The sequence below is a fragment of the Columba livia genome, chromosome 3 (assembly GCF_036013475.1).
Source record: "Columba livia isolate bColLiv1 breed racing homer chromosome 3, bColLiv1.pat.W.v2, whole genome shotgun sequence".
NCBI lineage: Eukaryota > Metazoa > Chordata > Aves > Columbiformes > Columbidae > Columba > Columba livia.
The window spans coordinates 86,526,108-86,550,688 of record NC_088604.1 but is presented as its reverse complement, the minus strand read 5'-3'; the positions used below and the strand labels follow the sequence as shown (position 1 = coordinate 86,550,688).

Below are 24,581 nucleotides of genomic sequence, written 5' to 3'. Positions count from 1 at the left end.
TGCTCTACTAGTGAGATCTACCTTCCTGTTTCTTTATTCTTTTTTGCTACTCAAAGCGATAGGGAACCCTACAGGTATCTTTCAGCTGTCTTTCTCTGGAGATCCACCCAGGTAGTGGCTGCTGATCTTACAAGGGTGAAGCATGCTGTAGCTAATGCAGAAGCTCTATAACAAGATAAATAAACACATAAGCTCCTCACAGTCAAGGTGATAAATATTTAAGGAGCAAGTTCATCAGCTCTCCTGTGAGTTATGAGGAATCGGCCAGTAGATGGCAGAAAAATTCAGCTTAATTTTCTCATCATTATGAAGAATTCACCCAACAGACCTCCTATATGTCAGAGAATAGGTAAAATGATCTGTCAAGCAACATCAGATAAAAGATGACAGTAAAGCTGATTATCTTTCTTGCCTAGCGTATGTGCCACTTCGACTTATCTTCCTCTGCTCTAAAACCCAAAGTGTGTTTAAATGTTTGAAAACTCAAGTGCTAAAACTATACCTCACTCCTGCGTCATTATTCTGGAAAGTACATCACTACAGAAGTAAGGCAAATCTTGTTAAAGATGTTCTGTTATCACAGTAACACTCCATTTAATATTCAAAGGATAGAATATATGGAGAAGTTATTTCAGAATTCAGCTACACAATGGTTGCATTTCTACCCAAGAATTATGTGGGAAGTGGGTAGTGGGAAAACTGAAGCAGGTTTTAACAACAAAAATGGCAGCACTTGTTTATACAAAGTTATCTGTGTATCTTGAAATTTCATACATTTGCATTAACATTATTTCGGAAAAAAAATTATACTGTAACACTTTCACCATTAAAAAAACCCCAACTTTGCAGTATTCAGTTTACCAACTTTTTTCATTCCCACAGCCGTTTCTATGTATGCATTTCCTTAGTTTATACATATTTATTCTTTCTGTAAGTTTTTTCCTCTCCTTTAATGGTCACCATTCTTGGATACCCTTATTGGGTACTTCACTTACTACAAAGCGAGAGTGGACAGTCGCATGTTTTCTACATTTCAATTTTTTCCTGCTCTCTATTCCCACCTTTTAAACAAACAATACTGCACTTCAAAACAAAATACTTCAGAAACTATGAGTATATTATGAGAAAGCACTATGTTCATCATAGTAACAAATAGAAAACCTACATAAACCAAACTGTTAAACTGTTCTGCAGTGATTCACTCAGCTGCCTTGTACAGATCTTACGTGTACTATTTTAGCATACGGACCTAAGCAAAGATTACCTTAAAACCAACCTATTTTATATTTATGTATCTAGTAAAAAGATTAGGATTTTCTTTTTTTACAGATTGAACTTCCTTTTACCACCAAAAAAACCCCAACAACCACAAAAACAAACACCTCCCCCAACCAATAACAAACAACAAATGAAAGCAAAACATTACCATAGTTAACCTTAGATTAGTTAACCTTAGATTACTGTCCATAGTCTTTTCACATAACTGCAAGTGTTGGTGATAAAATTTTATCTGAACTGACATCAAAGGGATTTTTGCTGAGATCCTATTTGCAAACTCTTAAGAACTTACTTTTTCAGATGCGCTACAACACAAAAGGGTCTCAGACTACAAGGCTTGGGTAGGAGAGCAAGCTCCCTTTACTGCACCAAAGGTGAACTCTAATATTGTGGAAAGTAAGCAAAAATAGCAACAAAATCACTGGCCTTCCTCCTCCACTCACCCACCCCACAGACTATTGTTGAAAAACACACAAAACCAGAAAAGATAGAGGAAGGAAGCAAATTGTGTTTTATGTTGAGTAAAATATTGCAGTGAAAAAATAGAGAGTTAGAATTTTCCAGGCTTCTTTGGAAGTTCCGGAATTGTTCTACAGCACATCAGCCATTGAACTGGGAAGAAACATGTCTAATGAGAACATCTGATACATAGACTGACTAAATCTGTCAGAAAAAAAGCTGAAATTCCCTTTGAACTTCACTTAAACACTGTTCAAAGAAGAGCACTTCCAACACTAGTACCATTGGAGGAGTAAAAATGCTTTATTTAATACTACATTCTAATTTATGTAGTTAATAAAAACTAAAACAGGCACAATAAAAAAATGTTTTGTGCATATTTTGAGGTGAAATTAAATTTTTAGATGTCAAGCTTATCCTCCATGATGATGCTGCAAAACTAGGTTAAATGTCAGCTTCACTTTAATTTCTTGAAATAAGAAGATAATGAAATGACCGAGTGCTAAACCAAATCTGGTTTACAAACAGTTTCATTATTAATGTGACTGACAGTTTATTGCTTGCTACTTAATCTAAACATTAAATGAAAACACGTTTACTAAGTCCAGATAAGTTACTTACTGAAGTAAAAGCCAGAAGTTCTTCTTCAGTTAATTTGTGTATTGGATTGTTCTTTTGGAAGTCTACACTGTAAAGAAAAATAAAATAAAATAAAACAATGTTGATTTAATCTTTAGAATACTACTATGCAGAACACATTTTCTCAAACTTGCAGAAACCTAAAAGACACTCTGGAAAACTTATCATGACAATCAGGAGTATGGTATATGCAGAAGAAGGCCTAGACCTAGCAGCAGCCAAAAATAAAGAACCATCATTTATTTTCAATACTAAATCAAATCAAATTTAAAGCTATATTTTAAATCTGAATCTAGAGTAGAATTGTAGCTTGGTTTTAAGCATTTTTTAATGGCTGTGCTGTCTCTCGTCAGAGTACTTTATGAATATTTCACTTCTATGCCCTGTATTTGCTCTGATTTCAAGGACAGTTTAAGCAGTTCACCCCAGAGAACTTCAGGAGCTGAAATCAGAGCACAATTTCAGATCTGTTGCTTTAAGATCTATGAATCAAGCATCTTTTCATAACATTATAAAGTCACTAATCACCGCATAATTCAGCTTTGCAAAGCTCCTTCTGTCTGGTCTTCAATCCAGTCTTTGGGAGTTGAATGAAGTAGAAGGAGACAAAACAAATAGACATTCTTATGACAGGTAAAACAGAAACTTAGAGTAAGATCTACTCTAGAGGAGAAAAAAAGTGTTTTCTAGTAAATCAGCAAAAGCCAATAGCTTATGACTTACAACCAATTTTTTAATCTGATTAATCAAATCTACACTGGCAGCCTAAGGTATCCAGTTTAACTAATTAGCTATATAATTTGGGACTTAATTAGCTATAATCTTTGTAAAAGTGGAATTAATAGCAATCACTCTAAAGTATCCCTTTTTGGATTATGACTAAATATTTCTGTTTTAAGAACTGATTTAGAAAGTTAACAAATGTTAAAGAAAGCTATGAAAAATGAAATAGTGTCCTTAAAATAGCTGAAGTTGTACTAAAATCCAGAATACAGAAAGGATCAAAATCTCTGTAATATTAAATAAAAATGAAGTATCTCTAAAAGGTATCATTAATGCATCCAAAAAGTGTTTACAGAGCAACTAACCAAGATCATCAAAAGCAGTGCTAAATACAGCATGGACAAAAATAGTGAGAATCCACAAAACTATGTAATAGCCCTACTATAAAAGCCATTGCAGGGAAGCTTTATGAATTAATTATACTAGCATTCATTGCAGAAGAACATAATAAAATTCCCACCAGCGAGCCTTTTTGGGTAAGGGAGAGAATTACAGGACAGAATAATCCTTTTGAAATCAAAAAGCCGCAAAAGAGGTTACATGCTAAGAGGCTGGATGATAAGAAGTTAAGAGGACCAAATACTATTCAGACAAAAAGTTGAAAATGAGTTTTGTGAGACACTAAAAGCAGTGTGCAAGTCCTCAGGTAAAAGTGCCTCAGCACCTGAAAATAAGCGAGCAACAAAACTTATGCCAGGCTTTAAAACTGATGTCAGGCAGTGTAACTACTGGCTTGTAAGCACATAATATGTTGCAGGTGAGTAAGGAGAGACTGTATAAATGAACAGAAGGACTAGAGACACCTGAGCAAATGCAACATGTGTGGGGAGAGTCAGCTGGGCTTCTGCAAAAAAAAAAAAAAAAAAAATCCTGCATTACAAACCTGTTGGGGCCTTTTGGAAGGTTTAACCAGCATAATTATATACACAAGCTGGCTGATGAAATCAGCTTAGATCTAAGATTTTTAAGAAGTCCCTTACCAGGAAGGGCTTTCAAAGAAATGGAGCATTCATGAGAGAAGAGGGAACCTCTGATTAAAAGATAGGAAAACATACGAGACAAATAGTCAGCCATCCCAATGGAGAAGGTCAGCGCTGTAATCCTGTATAGGTTGTGCGCTGTAGTCCATGTGCTATAATATTAATAAAAAAACTGGAACAGAAAAATGTATAGTGAGGTGAGAAAACTCACAAATGATATGACATTCTTTGAAGTAAGGATGTGAATAAACAATAAGGAGCTGCAGAAATAACTTACAGGACAGAGTAAAAGGGTAATAACATAAAAATGCCAAGCATTGCACAACAGGAAACACAGTTTCAGCTTCACAAAAAGTGATAGGCTCCAATTTGATAATTTCTATTCAGGAGCAACTCTTTAGTACTGCAGGTGCATGAAAAGACTAGCTCCATACTAGGCAGCTGTTAAAAAGGTGAATAAAAATGTGAGCAATTAATTAGGAAAGTAATAGAGCATAGCATACTAGGATATACTACATAAAACATACAAATCAGTAACATAAAGCCTACATAAAACAGGACATAAAGCCTTTGTTTGTCCACCCATGAATAGTGTGTTCTGTTCTGGACCTTTCATTTCAAAAGCAGTAAGTCAGTATTGGAAGAATTTCAGAAACAGCCAGATTTGATTGTTGTTTTATGATGATGAATAGTAATGTTTTATGCGTTATATAACATCTTCTACAAATGGAATGTCTGATTGTGCTAGGACTAACCAAAGAGGAACACTGCAGAGGTTTTCCAAATTGTTAGGAAATAAGTGAGTTAAATCACTAATTGAAGCTATAGTTTAACAAACTACCTGGAGGAGCATTTTTTTTTTTTTTGGACAGCAGGTACAAAGTATGTATAAAGATGCCTTTGCCAAAGGATGGTACCAAGGTCAGAAATTTACGTGGGCTTAGTGGAAAACAACAAATATTTGAGAGATCCATTGAGGGCTGCCGTGCCAACAACCTAGATTAGGCTCAGGAAATCACTGTTTAGAGGCTGGGAAAGTTTTGGGAGAAGGGTGCAACATGTGCTTCCCTGCTGTTATTCACCCTCAGGTATCTGCTCACAGCTACTCTGAAAGAGAAAGAACAGAGTCAGATGAATGAAGACAACTGCAGAGCTTTTGTTTGCTTACGTTACCTCTCTGCAAGTTCAGACAATGTGAATCCAGGCTCCTCTGGTAACTAACTAAAACTACAGTTAACTAGCATGAAATAGATGATGACTAGATAGGTCAGACTTTCCACATATGGAATTTCATGTGTATTTGCTGCATTTCTATGCACTTTTATCAGCCATGTTAATTTTGTGAATGAAAAAGAGCCAAACCAAACCCAACAAACTGATCACTTTACAAGCATTTTCAATGTTTCACAAAGGAATTTCAAGTGACTCATGTGTTTTATGTGAGTATTCAGAATAGCAAGACAAGAAGTTCATCTCCCCCGTGTAATCTCTCCACACAGCTGTATGTCCTGGTGCACAGCAAGATATGTTGCAGCATTTACTTTAAACAGCCATAAACTGACCATGGTGAGATCATTATACTGTCTGGCACCTGTAATTGGTTTGTTTCAAAAAAATAATAATTTACACCTACATCATATGTTTGTAAAGATGGGCCAGAGTGCCAAAAGTATTTAACTGAAAATTCTTCATCACTTTTAATGCTGTCCAAGATTTTATTTCGTATCTTTTACATTCACAGGACAACACGTATAAGCTCCGGCCTTCCACAGTCAGTGTAACATAACCTTTTTCATCTCAGTAGCTTAGTAGAGAGAACACTCTAATAAAAAATAAAAACAGTCTTTTACCTGCCACTGCCTTGTCCTTCTGACACAAGCTATATAGCATGACTACGCTATGAAGTGCAAAGAAGGCTGCAATCATACATATAATCTTAATAAGCACACAATCCATCTTACCTAACTTTAACCATGTAAAATTTAGACCTTTAATCTAGTCGTCTATGCTTCCTTCAGAGTCTATGCAAAAATACAGATAAATGTAGGGAGTGATTCAGTCCATTGTAAAATAAGTGTCTGAAGTAAAATAAATCACACCCTGCAGGTGTTGATTTCTCCATTGACTAGAGAAAAAACAGCCAGCTAATAGCAGATGCTCAAATTTCAAGTAGCTAGATGTTTTCCTGATTCACCTACCCAAGTTTCCTGTGATGTTTCCATTGTCAACATGTAATTCGGATTTTTTTCTAATTAATTGATTCAAAAGCTCATTCATCTTTGCTGATTCTGTTAAAAATCCTTGAGCTCTAATGCTACTTAGTGGTTACACAGCTGTTTTAAGTATGCTTCTACAGCTCACTGTGTAAACTGTAAAATTTCTTATTATCCAGTGTATTACTGTATAATAAAAGCTGGCTTCCTGATGCTTTCCTTACCAGCTGAAGACTGGTGTATAGTCTTTGGCTGAGCTGAGGTACCTCCAGTATAACACACTATTGTCATCAGATCTGATCCTTGAGAAATTGCAAAAGATTAAGAAATAATCAGTCAGTGGACATCCTTCTTTGCTTTCTTAAAATTTCCTACAGCTAAATCTAATTTTTTTTTAATTGGAACTTTAATATATTTTCCCATCAGCCTCTGAAATTTTGGTTCAAAGCTCCATACAAAGTTTTGGCCACAGTCTTAAGGCAATACTATAAAGTAAATTTCATACCATCATGACTAGTTATTTTCATAGAAAACATTAAAAAGGTCCGAGTTAAGTGATGCTTCTGTACTCCAAGGAGTTTCTTTTAATATCTCCTTTAGGTTGCATTAGTCCTGCAGTGAGATAACATGAAGACACCACAGCACACTTTATTCCTTTACAGATACTACAAAATGTGGATATGATGGAATAGGAAGCCTTTGGGTAAGTGAGGTAGATTGGGGTGGTCCCAGCACTTTGTTGTAGCTACAGTTTAATTATCATAAGAGGCAAACATTTTCTTTTAGACTTAGTTCTGCAGACTGTTCAGAATTTGCAAGAAAAGGAAATTGCAGAAAAGAAACAAAATAGCCGAACACTTTAAAGGAAACTGCCTTAAATTACAGATGCCACAAAGAACTGGTTGGGTACAGTTTACATTGCTACTTTTTTATATAAATGGACTACAGATAAATAAGTTGTTATTTCCTTACATCAATGTGACAGAGAAAGGTTCAAACAAAAGACCTAATTGATTCAGGCTGATGCATGTTATTTGCTAGCTGGCATACTCCATGAGATGTTGCCTGGGCTTTTGTAAAGACAGCTGGTATGAGATATTTCAACACTTGAAGAAATATTTTATATCCTCTTAAAATGTTTTTGGTGAGAAGGACATTAAAATGTTTGGACTGATGCTGTAATAGTACTTTGTTTAGCCATCTGATCATTGTAACCTACTTGAAATGAAACTTACTTCACAGCAGGAAGCATTACATCTATTTAGATAATTCCATAGTATGTAATTGTAATTAAGTGTTTTCCAAAAGCTATAATGATTTTCTGTTTGTTCTGCTATCCACAAATATTTCTGCATGCTGCTGATTTTGAGTTAGCATTATTTAGCTATAAAAATCTCAGTTGAATTAAGGGACACTTCTATGACATATGCCGTAAAACAAGTGCTAACAAGCACAGTGAAATGTATAGGAAAAAAATTGCTCACATTTACCCTTTTTCTTTACCTGCAGGCTGCCTTTCTTCAAGAAACCAGGTCAGTATCTAAAAGTTTATTTGTATTAGAAATAACATCCACTGCTGAAAATCCCAGTCAACAACAGATGCTATTAAGGTAACGCTAGACCTAAAACAAAGTCTAGTGAGGACTGCTTTGGAAACTTAAAGGAATACCAAAGCCAACTTATTAATTTTTATATGAGGTATTAGATTTCCACAACACGGTTGGATATCAAATCTTGTCTCCATCTATGACTGAAATAGTTTCAGTTGCTTAACATTGTCCCACCCACTGAAAGGCATTTACCATTCCTATGGGGAAGAAATGCTGATTTTTTTTTTTTTTGGTTGGTTGGTTTTAGCTCCTTAAATGAGCTTCTTGCCTTGAGTAAAGCCTAACTCACATATCACTTTGATTGTAATGTACACACAGAGCTGGCAGTCAAGATGTTTTCTAGGCACTACTCAGAGCATGACAGCGGTGGTTTCGAAGCAACATACTGTGGTCAAGAAACATACTGTGCAGCCAGCTAATGTAAAATTCAAATTCTACCCTTTCATCAATTAAAAAAAAAAACCCAAACAAACAAACAAACAAAAAAAAAAAAAACACAAACCAAAAAAGCACCAAACCAAAAAAACAAAAAGAGAGAGAGAAAAAAGGGAAAGATCAACAGGCAAATTAAAATTAACCTTCAGAAGGGTGGAGGCAGGAAGGATGATATAACCTGAATATAAGACAATTTTGGCTTAAAAAATGAAGTGTGCATGGAAATGCTTCTCAGCAAGGGGAAGGTTTTGCCTTGACTTGGGTCTGCATGAAAGACTAAAAGTGAGTGGGTCAAGAACATTTGTCAACTGACTGTTTACTCCTTTGTCCTCAAAGTGGATCTAGATGTGGCTTTAAAAGGAAAGTTTAAGACTTGGGGAATAAAGAAAATACAAAGTCACAATACATATTCCACTCATGAATTCCTGATTACAGTGGGCGGGCTGAACGGTTAAAGGGCACAGCTGAAACCACAGACATCCAACTTCACAATTGACTTCAACTATAGCCAAGCAAGAGTCTGGCCCTTCAAAAAGCTGCAGTCTGAGGAATGGGCACATGAAAGGAAACAATCTTACCTCCTCTCATGACTTCCACTGCACTTTATAGGACAAGAAGGGGAAAAATAACTGAAAATTTTGGTGAGTGGGGAGAGGCAGGAGAGAAATATTATAACGTGCTACAAAACAGGCAAAGTCTCACACCACAAAGGAACTACTGTCAAATGCTGGAGTGTTAGCACATGTCATTGAATTATCTCACTAATCTTTCACTGGCCTGTTACTGCTGTCACCCTATCCCAAAGACAGATATTATAACATCTGCATGCCTCCGCACAGGAAACACTGGTCTGACACTTGGCAACTAGGATTCGCTCATTGACTCCTGGCCTTCTTCTGGCCCAAGCAAGATACCCCAGCAGTACTGCAGATGCCATCATTCTGCAACCCACAGACCACAGAAGTGCTTTGAGAGGTATGAATGATGAATACTGCATCAAAGTCACCATTTTTATTTTGACAGACTAACACTTCTGAAACAAATCACACACAAAAATTGTGCGCTAATGGTTATCAACTCCATAAACACTATGTCATACTAAAAATATTTTTGGATTAGAAAATTAGGATATTCATTAGCAGAGAGCTCTTGACCCTCAAATCTCAAGTTGCTTTTTGCTTTTTTGTGCCATTTCCATAACCCATGTAGCATATAATTTCTGAAAGCCAGGAAAAACGAACAAACCAACCAACCAACATTTTGGTGCAAAACCATGAGGATTTTGTACTATAGCTTCTAACTTGCAATGGAAACTCTGAATTTATACAAGAATTCCCATTGCAGTGGATAGCAGGGCAGCATTTTGCTTTGAAGACATGGTTGATCCTCATAGGAAGCTGACTGTTTCAGACTTTGAAATGTTTCCAAAATGTACCGAAGTGTCATCACCATACAGAAGCTAACACCACTTTACATTTAGAACATGATTAATCTGAGACACAAAGAACAAGAAGCTTTTCCAGGATAAAGGAACAACATAGCAATTAATGAAATACTGCTGAAATTTTGAACTGAACACTAATGTTCACTCTGAGATAACTGAAAATGCTATCACATATAATGCAAATCTCTGTGCATTTTAGCCAGACTACATAAGAAAGGAAAAGAAACTCGCATCAACACACCACTTCATTATTTCATTATCACAATGACTGATGCTTTTTTTTTTTAATAACTGTAAACTAACTTACCATATTCCAAGGATTACAGCAAGCTCTTCTGCACACATATCAGGTACCTGGTACTGATCAGCATCTGCTAATTTTATCTCATTAAGCACTGTATCATCATTTAAATCATAATTCTGTTGGAAGATAAAAAATATTTCAATATATATAGGAACAGTTGTACAGAAATGTATGTATTCAAAATATGAAAAAAACAGATTTATTTGAAAAAGGATAATACAAACATCAGAAAATGACACAATGGAAAGTAATTTACCATGATTACGATAGAATAACTAAATGACTAAGCCAGTAGAAGGAAGTATCATCCAAAGCATTTTTGCTACTAGTATACTGCTTGTCATGCAGGAGGAACAGCATTTAGAACAACTCTTTACTTGAATATTGATTTTCTACTTAAATAAGGGCTGAAGGGGATTTTCCTTTTCAAATGGTTGTTCATAGTATTATCAACAACTTCCTCCTCTGTTTTATATACATATATATATACACAAGCTGAAACGGATTAATATTAAATGCTTTACTAACAGTCAGGTTTTCAGGCTATCAACCATTGCCATCTGGGAATGTATGGATTTCTTTTTAAGTATTAGCAAAGTGCAACTAAGTAAAACACGTCTTCTGCCAGTACAGTTAAATTCCTTACACAGGGCAGTGGTCCCCTTCTTTTTTGTTTTGTTGTGTTGGTTTTGCTTTTAAAGTTTTGCAAATTAAATAAACACAGATTGAAAAAACCCCACCAAGCCAGCACTTCCAGATACTTCATCTTGGTAAGGGCAAGAAGGGGTATTCTGAAAAGGTTTGTTCCTGAAGAAGTACTTGAGACTTTCCATCAAATTTCCTCTGGAACAAGTTGTTTAAGGAGTATTCAGTTTAACTTTTACAAACAAGTATGCTACCTGAATTTCGTTGTCTGTCATTTAACTTTAGGAAAGTAAAGTTGATTTATGGCTGAAAAGTGTGAATTACGATGCTCATAGAATTTGCGTTTGTTTGGAAACAACAAAATATTACTTCAGCTGCCAGCAAGAAGGAGGTAGCTTTAATATTATTTCTCCTTGCCTTGGGGGAAAAAAAAAAAAAAAAAATCAAACTAAAACAAACAATAAAATAAAATAAAATATAGTCCTTAAACCAATTATTGTACTACTAGTTTTTAGTTACCAGTAGTAGGTTTTACAATCTATTAAAAACAGAAAATGGATTTGTAATAGCAATTTTTCAAACTTCCTGTTCATTTCCTTCAATGTTCAAGTACTAGCTGCTTCCACTTAGTATCTGCCATCGGCAACGTCAAAATGAGGGTTAAGATAAGAACAAAAAGCGAACAGAAATGCTTCCAAGTGAGTTATCTGCATTCAACACCAGTATTTCATCACTATTCAAATAAAACTAAACTGTGATTTGACAGAGAATGTGAAGAAAATAAGTTTATTTTATTTTATGGAGATAATGAAGATATTCCCACTCTTAAAGGCATATTTAATACCATCATTTTCTTCTCTTACTACATTAGCATACATAAGGATTATCTACCACTTCCAGATGAAAATAATTTTAGAACCAAGCACTATGCTAGCAAAAGGATACCACTTCATTAGATGTAGCATAAATTACAATTTAATTTATAAGGTAATTAGTTAAAAATTTCCAGCTTCTGGTCTACATAACCTTTAAAATCTAGCCTGTATAAACACCACTAAGTGCTTAAATTCTGTCATGAATACTGATCAACTGTACTGCGACTGTATGTTAAGTGTTTTAAAGCGTGACTTCCGTTCCTAGATGTAAAAATAAATTCTTCATTTCCCCCAAAACATGAAGACAGCTCTGAATTTTTTAAAGCTAACCAAACTATTTTAGCATATCACTTCATACTGAGTCCTTATGCATCACCTCAAGTCTGTAGTTTTCCTTTCACAGAAACTGACCTGTGAGCAAAGCTTTGAATCTACAGTCTGAAGTATTTATTTTGAAATACAAATGGTTTTCCTTCTAGTATCATCTGAGATAACAGAACTGCTTGAGGGAAGCAGGAAGTGCTCAACCAGAAGTGAGCCCAGCTACTAGTCCAGCAATTGCTCACATTGATATATTGATGTAATGAGTAATTCTTAATGGAATTACTGACCACTTAATTGCAAAATAAATTGTTCAGTCATCTTACTGAACAATAATAGGGGGAGAACTTTAAGACCACATAAGTAAGCACTCCAAAACAGGAGATGAAAACTAGGTGTGACAAGTCTCATCTTGGCCTTTATACAAATTGTCAGAATTTATAAGTCCCTTAGGAAATTTTACACTCATCCAGGACAATTCCCATCTTTAGAAAAACAGAGTATTTTCCTTTACCTGCAATTGGCAGATGTAAAATAAGAACACTGGAGAGGGGAGGAAAATTACCCTATAATAATTCTGCAGCATGATCACAAGCCTTTTAGCTTTCCACTGCATATGTTAACTCTGTGGAGATTCTCAGCACATCTCCAGCCTTAGCTTCTATGCATTTGCCACAAATAGTATTTTAAATGTCTACAAGATATATCAAACATCTGCCCTAAGCTTAGAGATGCAATGAAGTTGTCAGTAGTTTTTGACAGATGGAGAATAACGTTAACTCAGATTTTAGCAAAAAGAACTTCAAGACACTCAAGGCTGACAAATTCAAGACTAGACTTGGCAAAAGAAACACTAGGACGTGCTGTTAAAGTTAACACTGACAAATGACATTAATAACTTGTAGCTTCATACTACATTATCAATACAGACATGCTAAAAAGAGAGGAAAAAATCCAAAACCTTCAATTGGCAATTCAATGCATGCATGAATTGGAGAGCCTATTTAGTCAAGCCTAGTCTGATACCTGTGACAGAACACTTGCAGATTACGTTAACAAAGACTCTGACCTTAAAATACCTCAGGTTTTCCGGAAAGCAGCACACGGTTCTACAAATATTATTTTCTAGAATTTCTGATGCACAAAAAAATGCAGAAACAAAAGGCTCTGGTTTGTTGTTTTTTTTTCTTTTTCACAAGCAGACTGTGGGAATGGAAAGCCTACATTTCCTTAATAGGCAGCCTGAGTAATTTACAACAGAATTATATGACACAGTCACTCAGACTTGCAGAAAGTTCAACTTCCCGCCCTGTAGCCAAAACCTCCCAAGTCCTTTCTAGCATCACATTTTTACTTTTGGAAAGAGTAGATGTACTTACTTACTTTCTCTAGCATCATTTTCAAGATACATTCAGTAAAAGTTTAGTAGGAAACTGTGGATAACATAAGCATGACTATTGTTTAAGGGTTCCAAATACCTCAATTTTCTTTCTTAAACTCTCCACTAAACTTATTTCAGCAGCTTTGGGTCTGTTCATTAAAATGGTATGTGAATACAGTGTTTTGTTAGCAAGGATAATATATTTCATTCTAGTCATACCTGCAGCCTAAAACACTATTGTTATATTTACTGAAACAATGTCATTATTTTATTCCCAACTGAAGTCTTTATCAGATACAGTCTACAAGGGCAAAATTCTTCAAAAAGTTGCAAATAACTGGAAAAAACAGTCATGCAATATCCCAGTTGAGGACTCTAAGAACACCACATCCTATCATTTAGTTCTAGGTAAGCTGTACTTGAAGTCTATAGCTAAGTCTGACACTCGCCAAGGGGCCTTCCCCAAGCTCTCACTATCCTTAAATTGATTGCTTTATGTAGTTCTATCATAAGCACAAGTTGTGAAATATATGCAATCAGTCTCTTTTCATGAAATCAAAAAGAACACTAAGACACACTAGTGCAACAAAACTAGGATTCCTAAAATATTTATGCATTCAATTTAGAAACAGAGAAGTATTGTCAGATTTTTTGCTTAACATCCCTGCTTGACCTGGAGGTCCATCAAGGCATAACCTTTTTTTATAAAGACTTTCCAAGCTGAAGAACAAATCTTGGACCATAATGCCTCAATTTATTTCCAGCTTCTTCAAGTTCAAATAACTCTGAATCCCAACTAGAACTTCTCCTCACGAAGGAAAAACACCATCCCAAAATAATATGGTGATTGTTGAGAAATTTGTAATTGAAATCATCAGGAGAGGCAATTCGCACAATTGATGCTGGTGGGAATACCTGGACCAATTTCCTATCTCCACACTGTTACTAAACACGTCTGCCAGTCCTTAGGAATCTGTGTATTTCTGTGATGCCTTGCAGGCTAATTTGAAAGTCTGTCTCTCGCCTGTTTTCCTAAATCCATCATTCTTAGTCACTAGAAATCCATACAAAAACTGTAGAAGATCATATTTGCAAACATGCTTTTAGCTGAGTAGCCACACTGTAGACAGTCATATGTTGTTTTACTCCATGTCCTTCAATATTATCCAAACGACTGCCCCACATATTTTCCACAAACTTTCAGAAATCATAAGTTTCTCCTTGACATCACACACTTTTTCCTTGCAGACACCCAAGAAAAGCTTCAGAACATTTTCATTTTAAGAAATTAAAGTGGTTCTTCTCAAATACATACCCTTGTTAAATTTTCCAGAGGTGTTGGAGCTGGACTCTGTTCACTGTGAGGGAGGAGGCATTCATCTGTTCTTTGGACATCCAAAATAAGCTGTGCAACATATTTTTCCTGAAATCGTGTTCTCTTCCCCAAAGCACCTACAGAAAGTTAATATAAGTTTATATTAGTGAACACTAAAAACCAGTAAGCCCATCATATACTAGAGAGTTGCTCACAAAAAAAAAAAAAATGGGGGGAAAAACACATTGAGAATTAGCCCATAAAATAATTTGCTTAATCTGTCTGCAGTGGCGTACATGCTTTCTCACTGCTAGCTATGACATACAAAGAAATACATATTAGATATACAAACACAGCTAGATGGGTCTTGCAAAGCCACTTTTAGGTAAATTCCCCATAACCCACCATATGGTCTCTTGAGAACTTAGTCATCAAGTTCCATCAGTTCCCTACTTATTCCCTAGCAACAAACCACAATTATTTAATTTGCCTGCTAAATGTTAATGACAACAGGGTGACACTTAGGCAAGTGAAAATCCCATAATATAGAAGGATGGAGTTGTTTAGGTTGGAAAAGACCTTTAAGATCATCGAGTCCAACTGTACCTTACAGAAAACCATTTTAAATTTTTCAAATCTTCATTTGAAGACTTAGACCTATGAAGAATGATCACAGACAGGACATTATTGTAATACAGCATATAAGATACTCTAAATGTAACATGGGGGAGAGTGAAACAGCAAACCAGTGAAGGCTTTCTATTGAATTAATCACTATTCAGACTGCACAATGTGAAATACCTCTCAGTGTTGTTTCCTCAGAACTTTATTGGATCCTCACACAACTTTTACTAGTGTTTAGGGTGCCAATTGACATTTACACCGAGTTGAAAAGAAAAACCATGTCTATTCTTCCTTTGTTACCAATCTGTTTGCAAGCTGCAATCAGAGAAATCACAGAACAATTTCAGGACAGTAACTTAAAATAACTGAACCCTAATGAGAGCCAAAAGGAAGCTAAAAATTACTCTATAAAATTTGGAGGTTTGCTTTCTTCTTATTCCTATGTTACAACGCTCAAATAACAGCAGCAGAGGACTGAATGCTGATCTACTGTTGCTTTTGCAGAACCAGTTAAGATCAAGTAAAGTTCTTAATTTCATTTTAATTTTGAAAATATCTTAAAGGTAAAGAAGATTGTCTGTTTATGTGATACAGGCCTGAGGATGAGGCAGTGAAACAGCAGTCACCCCCTTTTCTTCCTGGAGGTGGAAAGAAACTAGCAGGAAACCAGAACTTAAACTGATTTCTTCCTTACTGACACACAAAGAGAAATACTGGGTAATGATTCATACTTATTTTATGGATTAGCACTCAATTCCCAATTTTAATGATGCTTGAAAAACATTATGCTGTAATTAATTTCCTATTATGTCTTACTGAATAAACAGCTGAATAAAACTCTTGCAAAGTTATGCTGGTTACCAATAAATGTACTTGCTACCACCCAGGAAATGTGATTTGTTTATGCTCAGAGGTGCACCCGCCCCAATCCATTTTTTTAAGCAGCAAATTCCTTGTTATTACAGGGACAAAACATAATCATTTTTATTTGGAAAATATATATCACATGTGTTTAAGATGGGGAAAAAATTTGCTCGCTTTATGCCACCATATCTCCTCACAAAACAGAGCGAATCTACAAAGAGACTTTACTTTGTGTTCCACATTAAAGTTCCCTGGGATGCATTACCGGGCATGAAAACAATAAGCAGACAATGCGCAGATCTCAGACTTCAGCATTATTAATCCTCAAGGTCTGTTGATCTTAAATGCATTTTGGTTTACTGCCCTTCATTTTAGTAAACTTATATGCCGGAAGGACCACAGTCTTCTCCTTTACTGGAAATTGTTTTGTGTAGTTATTGATGGTTGTGACTCATTGTGAGGGACATAAGGATGCTTCTTAATAAATGATGAATACAGCACAGACTGGGATTAATGAGACTTAAAGTACACAAGCCAAAACAAGTACGATTTATTCACACTTTTCTAAAATAACTTTGGAAAATATTGGTTCTAAATTCTGTCTTTAAGAACAGCATACATTTCCATGCTGTAATAAAACGTTCAACTAGTAAGGCTTACAACCATTAAAGAATAAAAGCCTCTTAAAATCCTTTCCTAAAAAGGAAATTCCTTCCAAAAGCCTTATAAATGTCTTTGCTAGAGGTTGAATTTTTACATTAAAGCGGTCTTTTTTGATGATGTAACATTCCTTCCATTTAGCCCAAACACGCATGTCAAATGAATTTGTCTAGAATGCCAACAATTCCCACATGTTTAGTCCAGTTCATTTGCCTTCAGATTAGAGATCCTTCATAACTATTCTAATTGATGGATGGACATAAACCACAGAACTTTTAGGAGTTTCACAACATTTTTCCAAGACACTATATCAGCACGAACTCTCTCTGGGACTAGCATAACCTCTTGGTAAAGTAATAAAAACTACAAATAATTCTACTTCATCCATTTTTTCCCCCCTCCAGAAAAGAGTTTTTTTGCTGGGTTAGATTTCATCCAAAATCTGAAGACCTCCTTTAACAGGAAAAAAAAACATCCAATATGTAGCTGGAAGTTGAGGAATATCAATGAATTGCCACCTGAGACTTTGATTTTACTTGTTCTTAGTTAAATAAATTTGTATAGCTTGAGTGTCATCATACCATCACAGGTACTGACATTTTAAATAAAAAAAAAAAAAGAAGAATTTAGGTGAATTTTAAACAAAACTACATGCCACACACAACACGTCACACATCCAGTATAATGTGTGATGGGTAAGATCAATTGAAATGCATAGAATACCATCAAACAAATATATGAAAATTATTCCTATGTTTTAATCAGATACCATTGCATATAATTAATTCATAGTTATGCAAAAACATTATACCACAAGATTTTCATTATGTATTTTGAAAAAATAAACCTTTAAAGCCTATGAAGGAATGAGCATGGAGTTCCACAAAAGTTTTTAGGTTTTGTGTTTTTCTTTTTTGTGGGTATGAGTTTTTTGGGTTTGTTTTTTTTTTTTTTAGTTACATATTAAACTAACTCGGGATCTAAGCATGGGTAGCTGCAGCTTCATTCTAAATGTAAAGGAACAGCTAGTGACATACAGTGGTAGAATACATAAGGAGGCTGCAAGTTTCAGTTCCTTAGTGATTTCCACTAGTAAGAAAAACAAACACACACATATAAACGTTTTTGCATTTCTACTCAGGCACAACCAAAAGTTCTCACACATAAAAGGTGTGCTTTTTGTCTCATTATGACTACTTAGCAGGACCAGCTAGACCAAACAGTCCCATATCTATACATATAAATTAAGTTGCAAGTGCAACAATCGGATCTGACTTCAAAGAATAGGTTGTGAAAGAATAATTATAAAGTCTCCATAGTGATTCAATCTTCAATATTTCTGTTCATGAGAAATTTGACTTTTGTACTTATTTCCTATGATAACACCTGTCCTGGAAGTGACTTTTAAAAGCTATTTATGGGGAGTAGATCTAGGCTAGTGGCATCAAAGGTGAAAGACTTCACATCATCATGCAGACTTCATCATGAACACCAGTTTCAGCAATCCCAACTAGACTTAGAATTTGACACGACACATTAGGAGGAAGAATCATACCACAGCTGCTCAGACACCCACATAAAGGATAATATTGTAACTGAGTGGCATATTTCTCTTCCCTTCACCAAGCAACGTTAGTTCTTAGAAGACAAATAAGTTCTACGTGCTAAAAGTCAAGATTTTTCAAAATCGAGTTCTTTTTTACTTGGATATGTAAAAAAAAAAACCCAAACAAACAAACAAAAACAAAACAACGCAAAACCAAACAGACAACAAACCAACAAGCCACAGGTTAGTTTGGTGCAACCAACTAGCCTCATAGATGGTACAAGCAAAACTTACCTGTAAGATTAATCTGCAGTTTCGTTATGTCCTTAGCCGTACTGAAACATTGTTTAGCTTTTTTATACTCATAGTAACACAAAAACGTATAGGCACACTCAAGATGGAACTGAACTGCTAAGTGGCGGCTTTCACCACCTGTGATCAAAGTCTCTGCTTCTGTCACTGCAAATTAAGAAAAAGAAAAGCTATCAGGACGCAGTACAGGAGAACAATATTTTTTAAATACAACTGAAATACCAGGAGAGAAAGTCCATTAGGCTTAAAGCAGACCTGTTGTTCTTTACATTTCCGCACATATAAAAAATCCACAGTCTGTAAAAGACATGAACTATTTGAAGCATTTTTTCAAGTTTTATATCTTAGGATTACTACTAGAACTAAAATATAATCACTGCTTATATTTTAAAGGAAAGTTGATTTGACATATATCACTTTTGCAGGAAATAAATAACTCTGTCCTGGATCTGCTAAAGTACACACGAACTCAAAATACAGAATATTGAGGTAATACCCCTCCCTAAGTAGCGGGCTTCAAATGAGAAACTTTCACCAGCAGAATGAGTATAGAATGGAGACACAGGATGCTTTAGGGGTTTTTTGGTTCGTTGTTTTTTGTTTGTGTGTGGTTGTATTTGTTCATAATATTGATTTGCTGAGTGATAAAGATCATATTCTCCATCTGAACAGGAGAAAATACCTGAAATCTTTGGGAAAAAAGACTTGATATTTTTTCATCCAACATAGAAACATTCATATTTCTTAGAGATTTAAAGTCTATCTATCAAAACACAGTAAATGACAAACGAATATTCTTGCATTGTAAAATACAGACTATTGAGCTGAAAAAAATTCATGTGCTTGATTCGTAAATGAAATTGTTAGTTTCGGGCTTCATTTCTTCATTTTGACAGAAAATATTTACATAGTAGACTTCTTTAAAAGCTCACAGCTTTCCATTACCTAAGAGTAGTACCCAATATGAAGATAGATGCTGTGTTACTTAAGTGCTTATGTGGCAGTTGCACTCCCCTTCCCGCTCTGAGAACTGGTGTGACCACTGCACATGCCCCTCTCCTTCAATGGGGCAGTTAACGGCTCTTTTGTGAGACCCCCGAGTCGGTTGGCCAGGGTCATTAGCAGAGGAGAGGGGACGCAGAGAAGCCAAGAAGCTTCTGGAAGGCCCACAGCCAGAGTAGGGGGGTGCAGAGAAGCCGAGAAGCTTCTGGAACACCCACAGACAGATCTGATCACACTGCTGAGCCGCGAGTCCTCCTGAGATGGGGACACAGTCTAAGGAAACTTCCCGGGATTGGAAGCGCCTCACCTCCTCGTTTAGGTGAGTGACAATCGAAGTCCTTGCTGAACTCAGGCAAGCATAGTCCTTGCCAGTCGGGCAAGTGAAGTATCCTAGAGTCAGAGGGCTCTGGCTTTGTTTCTTGTGAGTGCATGCATGCACACTGTGGATCCCCATTATTCATATTTTGCTGCACCCCAACAATCTCCTCAACTGATATACAAACCTGTATTTTATGTTACCGGAGCGCTAACTAATTGTATAAACCCTGTTTCTAGTCAGCTTATTGGCTGTACTTTTCCGGCCAGAATAAAGTCTGTTTTGGACTTGGTTGTCTGCCTAATAGTGACTTCGGGGTCCATCCGTGATAGCTTAATTTTTCAAATGTGCTTTATTAGTAGTAAAAAGTCTTGCTATATGAAAAACTAATATTATCAAGGATCTTTTTAAAACATTTTTCTCTGACTCTTGAATTTACGGATCAGCAGTTAACTCTAGTCTGAAGAGATGATATTGCTTAAATCTTATAGGCTTCGGTGGTTTTTTTGTTGTTGTTTTGGTGAGGTTTTTTTGAGTACTTCCTAATCTTCAAAATCTTCCAATTAATACAGAAAGCTGCTGAGTCTGAACATATTTTCGCACGGATTTTTGGTTCAGTAAGTAAGTACTTGCATTTATAAATGCTGCCTAGTATCTCAACTATTTTCAAAGTCTGAATTTAGAGATTGTTTAATGAAAGCAAATTAGCAATTTAAAAATATTACTCTACTGGTTTTCAACTAAAGTAGGATAGAGAACGCAGCAGGTTACAATTTAATCCTTTAGAACAAAACAACAACAACAAAAACCCAAACCACAAAACAACAAAACACCCTCAAGTGACTGCAACTGGTTAAAAAACAAAGTTCGTGCAATTTAATCCCCGCTTTTAACACAAAGTCTCTTTCAAACACTTCACTTCAAAACTGAGAAAGTTAGCTGAATGTTAACCTCACATTTAAGTATAGTATACTCATTAAGAACTGAGGTTTTAATGCTTTTGTCCATATTTATCATTAAACGCATTCTCTTTAAAAAAAACAGAATAATGCCCACAGGACCATAAACCATCTGCCTTTCTTACAAAAGTCTTGTTTTTTTTGTAAAAGAGTGGATAAAAAAACCCCAAACAAACAGTTAATGATTTGAGACATCTGCCATCTTTTACCTGCTTTTCATGTTGTATGCACATACAATGCCACTCTGATGGTTTCCCAAAGGACAAAAATCCTGTTTACATGAGGAGTAAATAAAATGGGGGTTTCTATGAGGTACTATGAAAAGCACTCAAAAATACACTGAGGGTTTTATACAAATGCAAACATAGATTTGCATTGACTATTTAGCATAGTTTGAACCACTAAATCCTGAAGTCCTGCTGTCAGTGCAACAAAGCCTACATGACACTAAATGTACAGGGCAGGCTGCATAAACATGCAGCTTTCCAACTGAAAGATTTTGATTCAAAGAAAACAAAAACAGGTTATAGTCTATAATCATACATTACTACTTGATTTTCCATAACTAACAAGTCTCAGTGTTCTGAATATGAAATTACTTGTGCTAAAACCATATATACTGCTATAATGAACTAAAGTGATAGACTGAGAAGCAGTCTTACCACTCCCTATCTAAATATAATTCATAGCGCTAACCCCAAAACTTGATAAATTTAAGCATTTGAGACTCGAAGGACCCTTGTGGAAAGCTTTACATCATTACTAGTATTGACGTAGCTGCACGAAAGCACTGATGTCCCAAATTTACGACAGCCCTTGGGCATCCCATACCGTTTTTGTCACAGGGTCAAACGGATGGGAAACTGCGCAGAGCCCCGTTGGTTTTGCACAAGAGCTGCTTCAGAACAGCAGGGACCTGCCACAGTTGTCTTCTGTTTAGGTGATGGTGCTGACCTTACACTTGAGAACAATAGATTTTTAAAAGAAAATATAATTTCTCCTGAATTTGAAGGTTTTTTTCTCTAGCAAGACAACGTTTTCTAGTCCACTTGATACAAAAAAAATTAAGCAGGTTTTTCATGCCCTATTTAAAAGGGTTATTAAGTATTTCTTTTGTGGAATATGAAGGTACAAACACACCTCCTTAACCTTATTTTTCTGAAGGAAGCACATCAGCACCCCTTGTTTCATAATACAGAATTTTTTTTAGGTAAATATTTAGAAAATATACATTTTAAAAGTACTGTACAACATAGAACACAAATATTCAAGGCTTACCACATTAAAACAAAGCAACAACAGTTTTGTCTGAAAAAGCTGACCTCCAATCAAACTACACAAAATAACCCTCTCCAGAACAGTTAACCACCTCCATGCAACTCCACTTTTTCAATAGCTATGAGAAGTACAAGATTACATTTTACAACATATCTTGGAAGTCACATTTTCAGGTATTTTTATTTTCAGTAAAGCATATAACCATATAATGCATAGAGGTAACAAAACTCAAAACTTAGGTGGGGATAGAAAAAACAGGAAAAGAGTTTCTCTCCCCCATGAAGATACATAAGAACACAGACATCCCCTTTTCAAACCAAAATAAAATAAACTCAAATAAGGAATGCAAACTGTACAGAATGGCTTCAAGTGATCTTGTGATAAGTTAACAGTGCTAAGTCTAGGGGAATAAGACATTTGTCTACAATCACACGTTTCCATTTTCAACTTATAGTCTGGAAAACAGCACGGGCCATACAAGTCCATGCTGATTTAAGTGAATTCTGCTCCCTCTCTTCTCCCTGTAATTACATAATCACCTGATAAGCATCATGTCGTGAGAGTTGTGCCTACAAATTCCACTCACCCACAATCTTTCACAACTGATGCTGTAGGCCAATAGACAGAGTAACTAGAAACATACCTTGTTTTATACAGGTCTGGGCAAGAGTAAATAGCTCGGGTGATCTCTCCTCTAACAACTGCTGGTGAATATTCACGTATCTGAGAGTCCACCAAGATAATGTCTGAAAGAAAATACAAATAAGTTAACAACAATATAGATTCCTTTTTAAAAAAAAAGAAAATAAGTGGCTTTAAAATATAGATTTTGTAATCTATTTGATTCTAATTTCTAAAAAATAGAAACCCAATCAAAATAGTTCTTTTATATAAAAAGTGACCACTAACCTAGCATAAAGATGAATGTATTCAAGCAGCTCTGCAGTGCTCTAAGAGTTAGATGAGCTTTTCATCTGTTAATTTTTCTAGCTGCCTGCCATGGTTTAATCCAAGCTAGCAATAGTCACTCACTCACCCCTCTCCCACCCCCCAAATAGGGGACAGAATCAAAAGGGAAGGGAGAAACTTGGGTTGAAATAAACACAGTTTAACAAAATAAATACTAATACACAGCTAGTAAATATCTATATATAATAGAAACAGAATATAAAATAAAATATACCCAATGCAATTCCTCACAAACTCCATCTACACTGAGCAGCCAGTCCCAGGAAGCAGCACCTGGTCCCAACGTTGAACCCAGAGAAAGAGAGAGAAAAGAGGAAAAAGGCAGAAAAGCCCAGAGGGCTCTGCAAAACGGGCAGGATGGCAAAGGCGGATCTAAATAAAGTCACAAACAGAACTCTCCTGAACAGGTCTTTGAGAGCGAAGAGCTGAGAACGTGACAGAGACCAGAAGATCCAGACTCTCCTTAAATATGAAGCATGACTCCGATGAGATAGAATACTCTCATTGATCAGTCTGGATGTCAGTCAAGCTCTGCCCCATCTATGCCCCCCTTGTAGCTGCCTCACACCTGTGGGCAGAGCGCTCAGAACATCCTTGGCTCTCAGACCAGAGCAGTTAAAAACATTAACTATGTCCTGGGGTACCATCTCTTGTTCTCAAACTAAGTCCAAACAGTGACTGTAGTAGCTATGAAGAGGAAAGGCTTCTAATTGCTTGAAGAAAATGAACTCATTTTCAGTCAAACCAGCACACTGCTCTTTGAACCCTGCAAATACTGAGGACAACAATCTGTTAAGAAACTCTGTGAACAATCGACAAAAGAAATACTTTTGTCTGCTTATTCTGAAGCAGCCACTTGCTACTTTGATCTCATACCTTCCTAATTCTTGTAACAGAAAGACCAAAAAAAAAAAAAAAGGCTGTATGGCTGTTTCCTACTTAGCTTCTTTTGTGTCACATTCATGATTTTAATAGACAGCAATGATCTGACACTTCAGTAACCTTTCCAGCCTGAAGAATCCTAGACTATTTAGTAACTCTTCATATAGAGGCCATGCATTACGTTTCTGATCATCCAGTGTTGCCCTTCCATGCATTTTTTTTCCTGTTCTGTTTAAGCTTTTTTTATTTCTTCAGGTGGGGCTAGAAAGGAGGCTGCGGTGGAAGATCATCAGAACAGCTCATGAGAACACCTTACAATCGTAATTGAAAGTATTAATGTTTGTATGTGGAATTTCAGAAGGGCAAATACCTGAAGTAAGTAATCGTTCTATAGCAGAGCTGAATCACAGCACAGGAAATACCTGATTTTAGAAAGCCACGTACACAAAATGTAAGTTCCCTGGCATATCTTATCCCTCCCCTAGCT

General features: G+C 35.9%; 1 protein-coding gene across 1 annotated transcript in view; it reads right to left on the bottom strand.

Annotated features, from left to right (window-relative positions):
• Window positions 1-24,581, bottom strand: part of TTC27 (tetratricopeptide repeat domain 27) — a 124,477-nt gene that overhangs the window by 80,881 nt on the left and 19,015 nt on the right. Inside the window, exons 5-9 of the mRNA XM_065058033.1 lie at window positions 22,887-22,989; window positions 18,671-18,835; window positions 14,683-14,819; window positions 10,149-10,261; window positions 2,359-2,425 (exon numbers count right to left, since the gene is read on the bottom strand). Coding sequence (XP_064914105.1) covers window positions 2,359-2,425; window positions 10,149-10,261; window positions 14,683-14,819; window positions 18,671-18,835; window positions 22,887-22,989 — 585 coding nt within the window. The remainder of the gene's footprint in view (window positions 1-2,358; window positions 2,426-10,148; window positions 10,262-14,682; window positions 14,820-18,670; window positions 18,836-22,886; window positions 22,990-24,581) is intronic.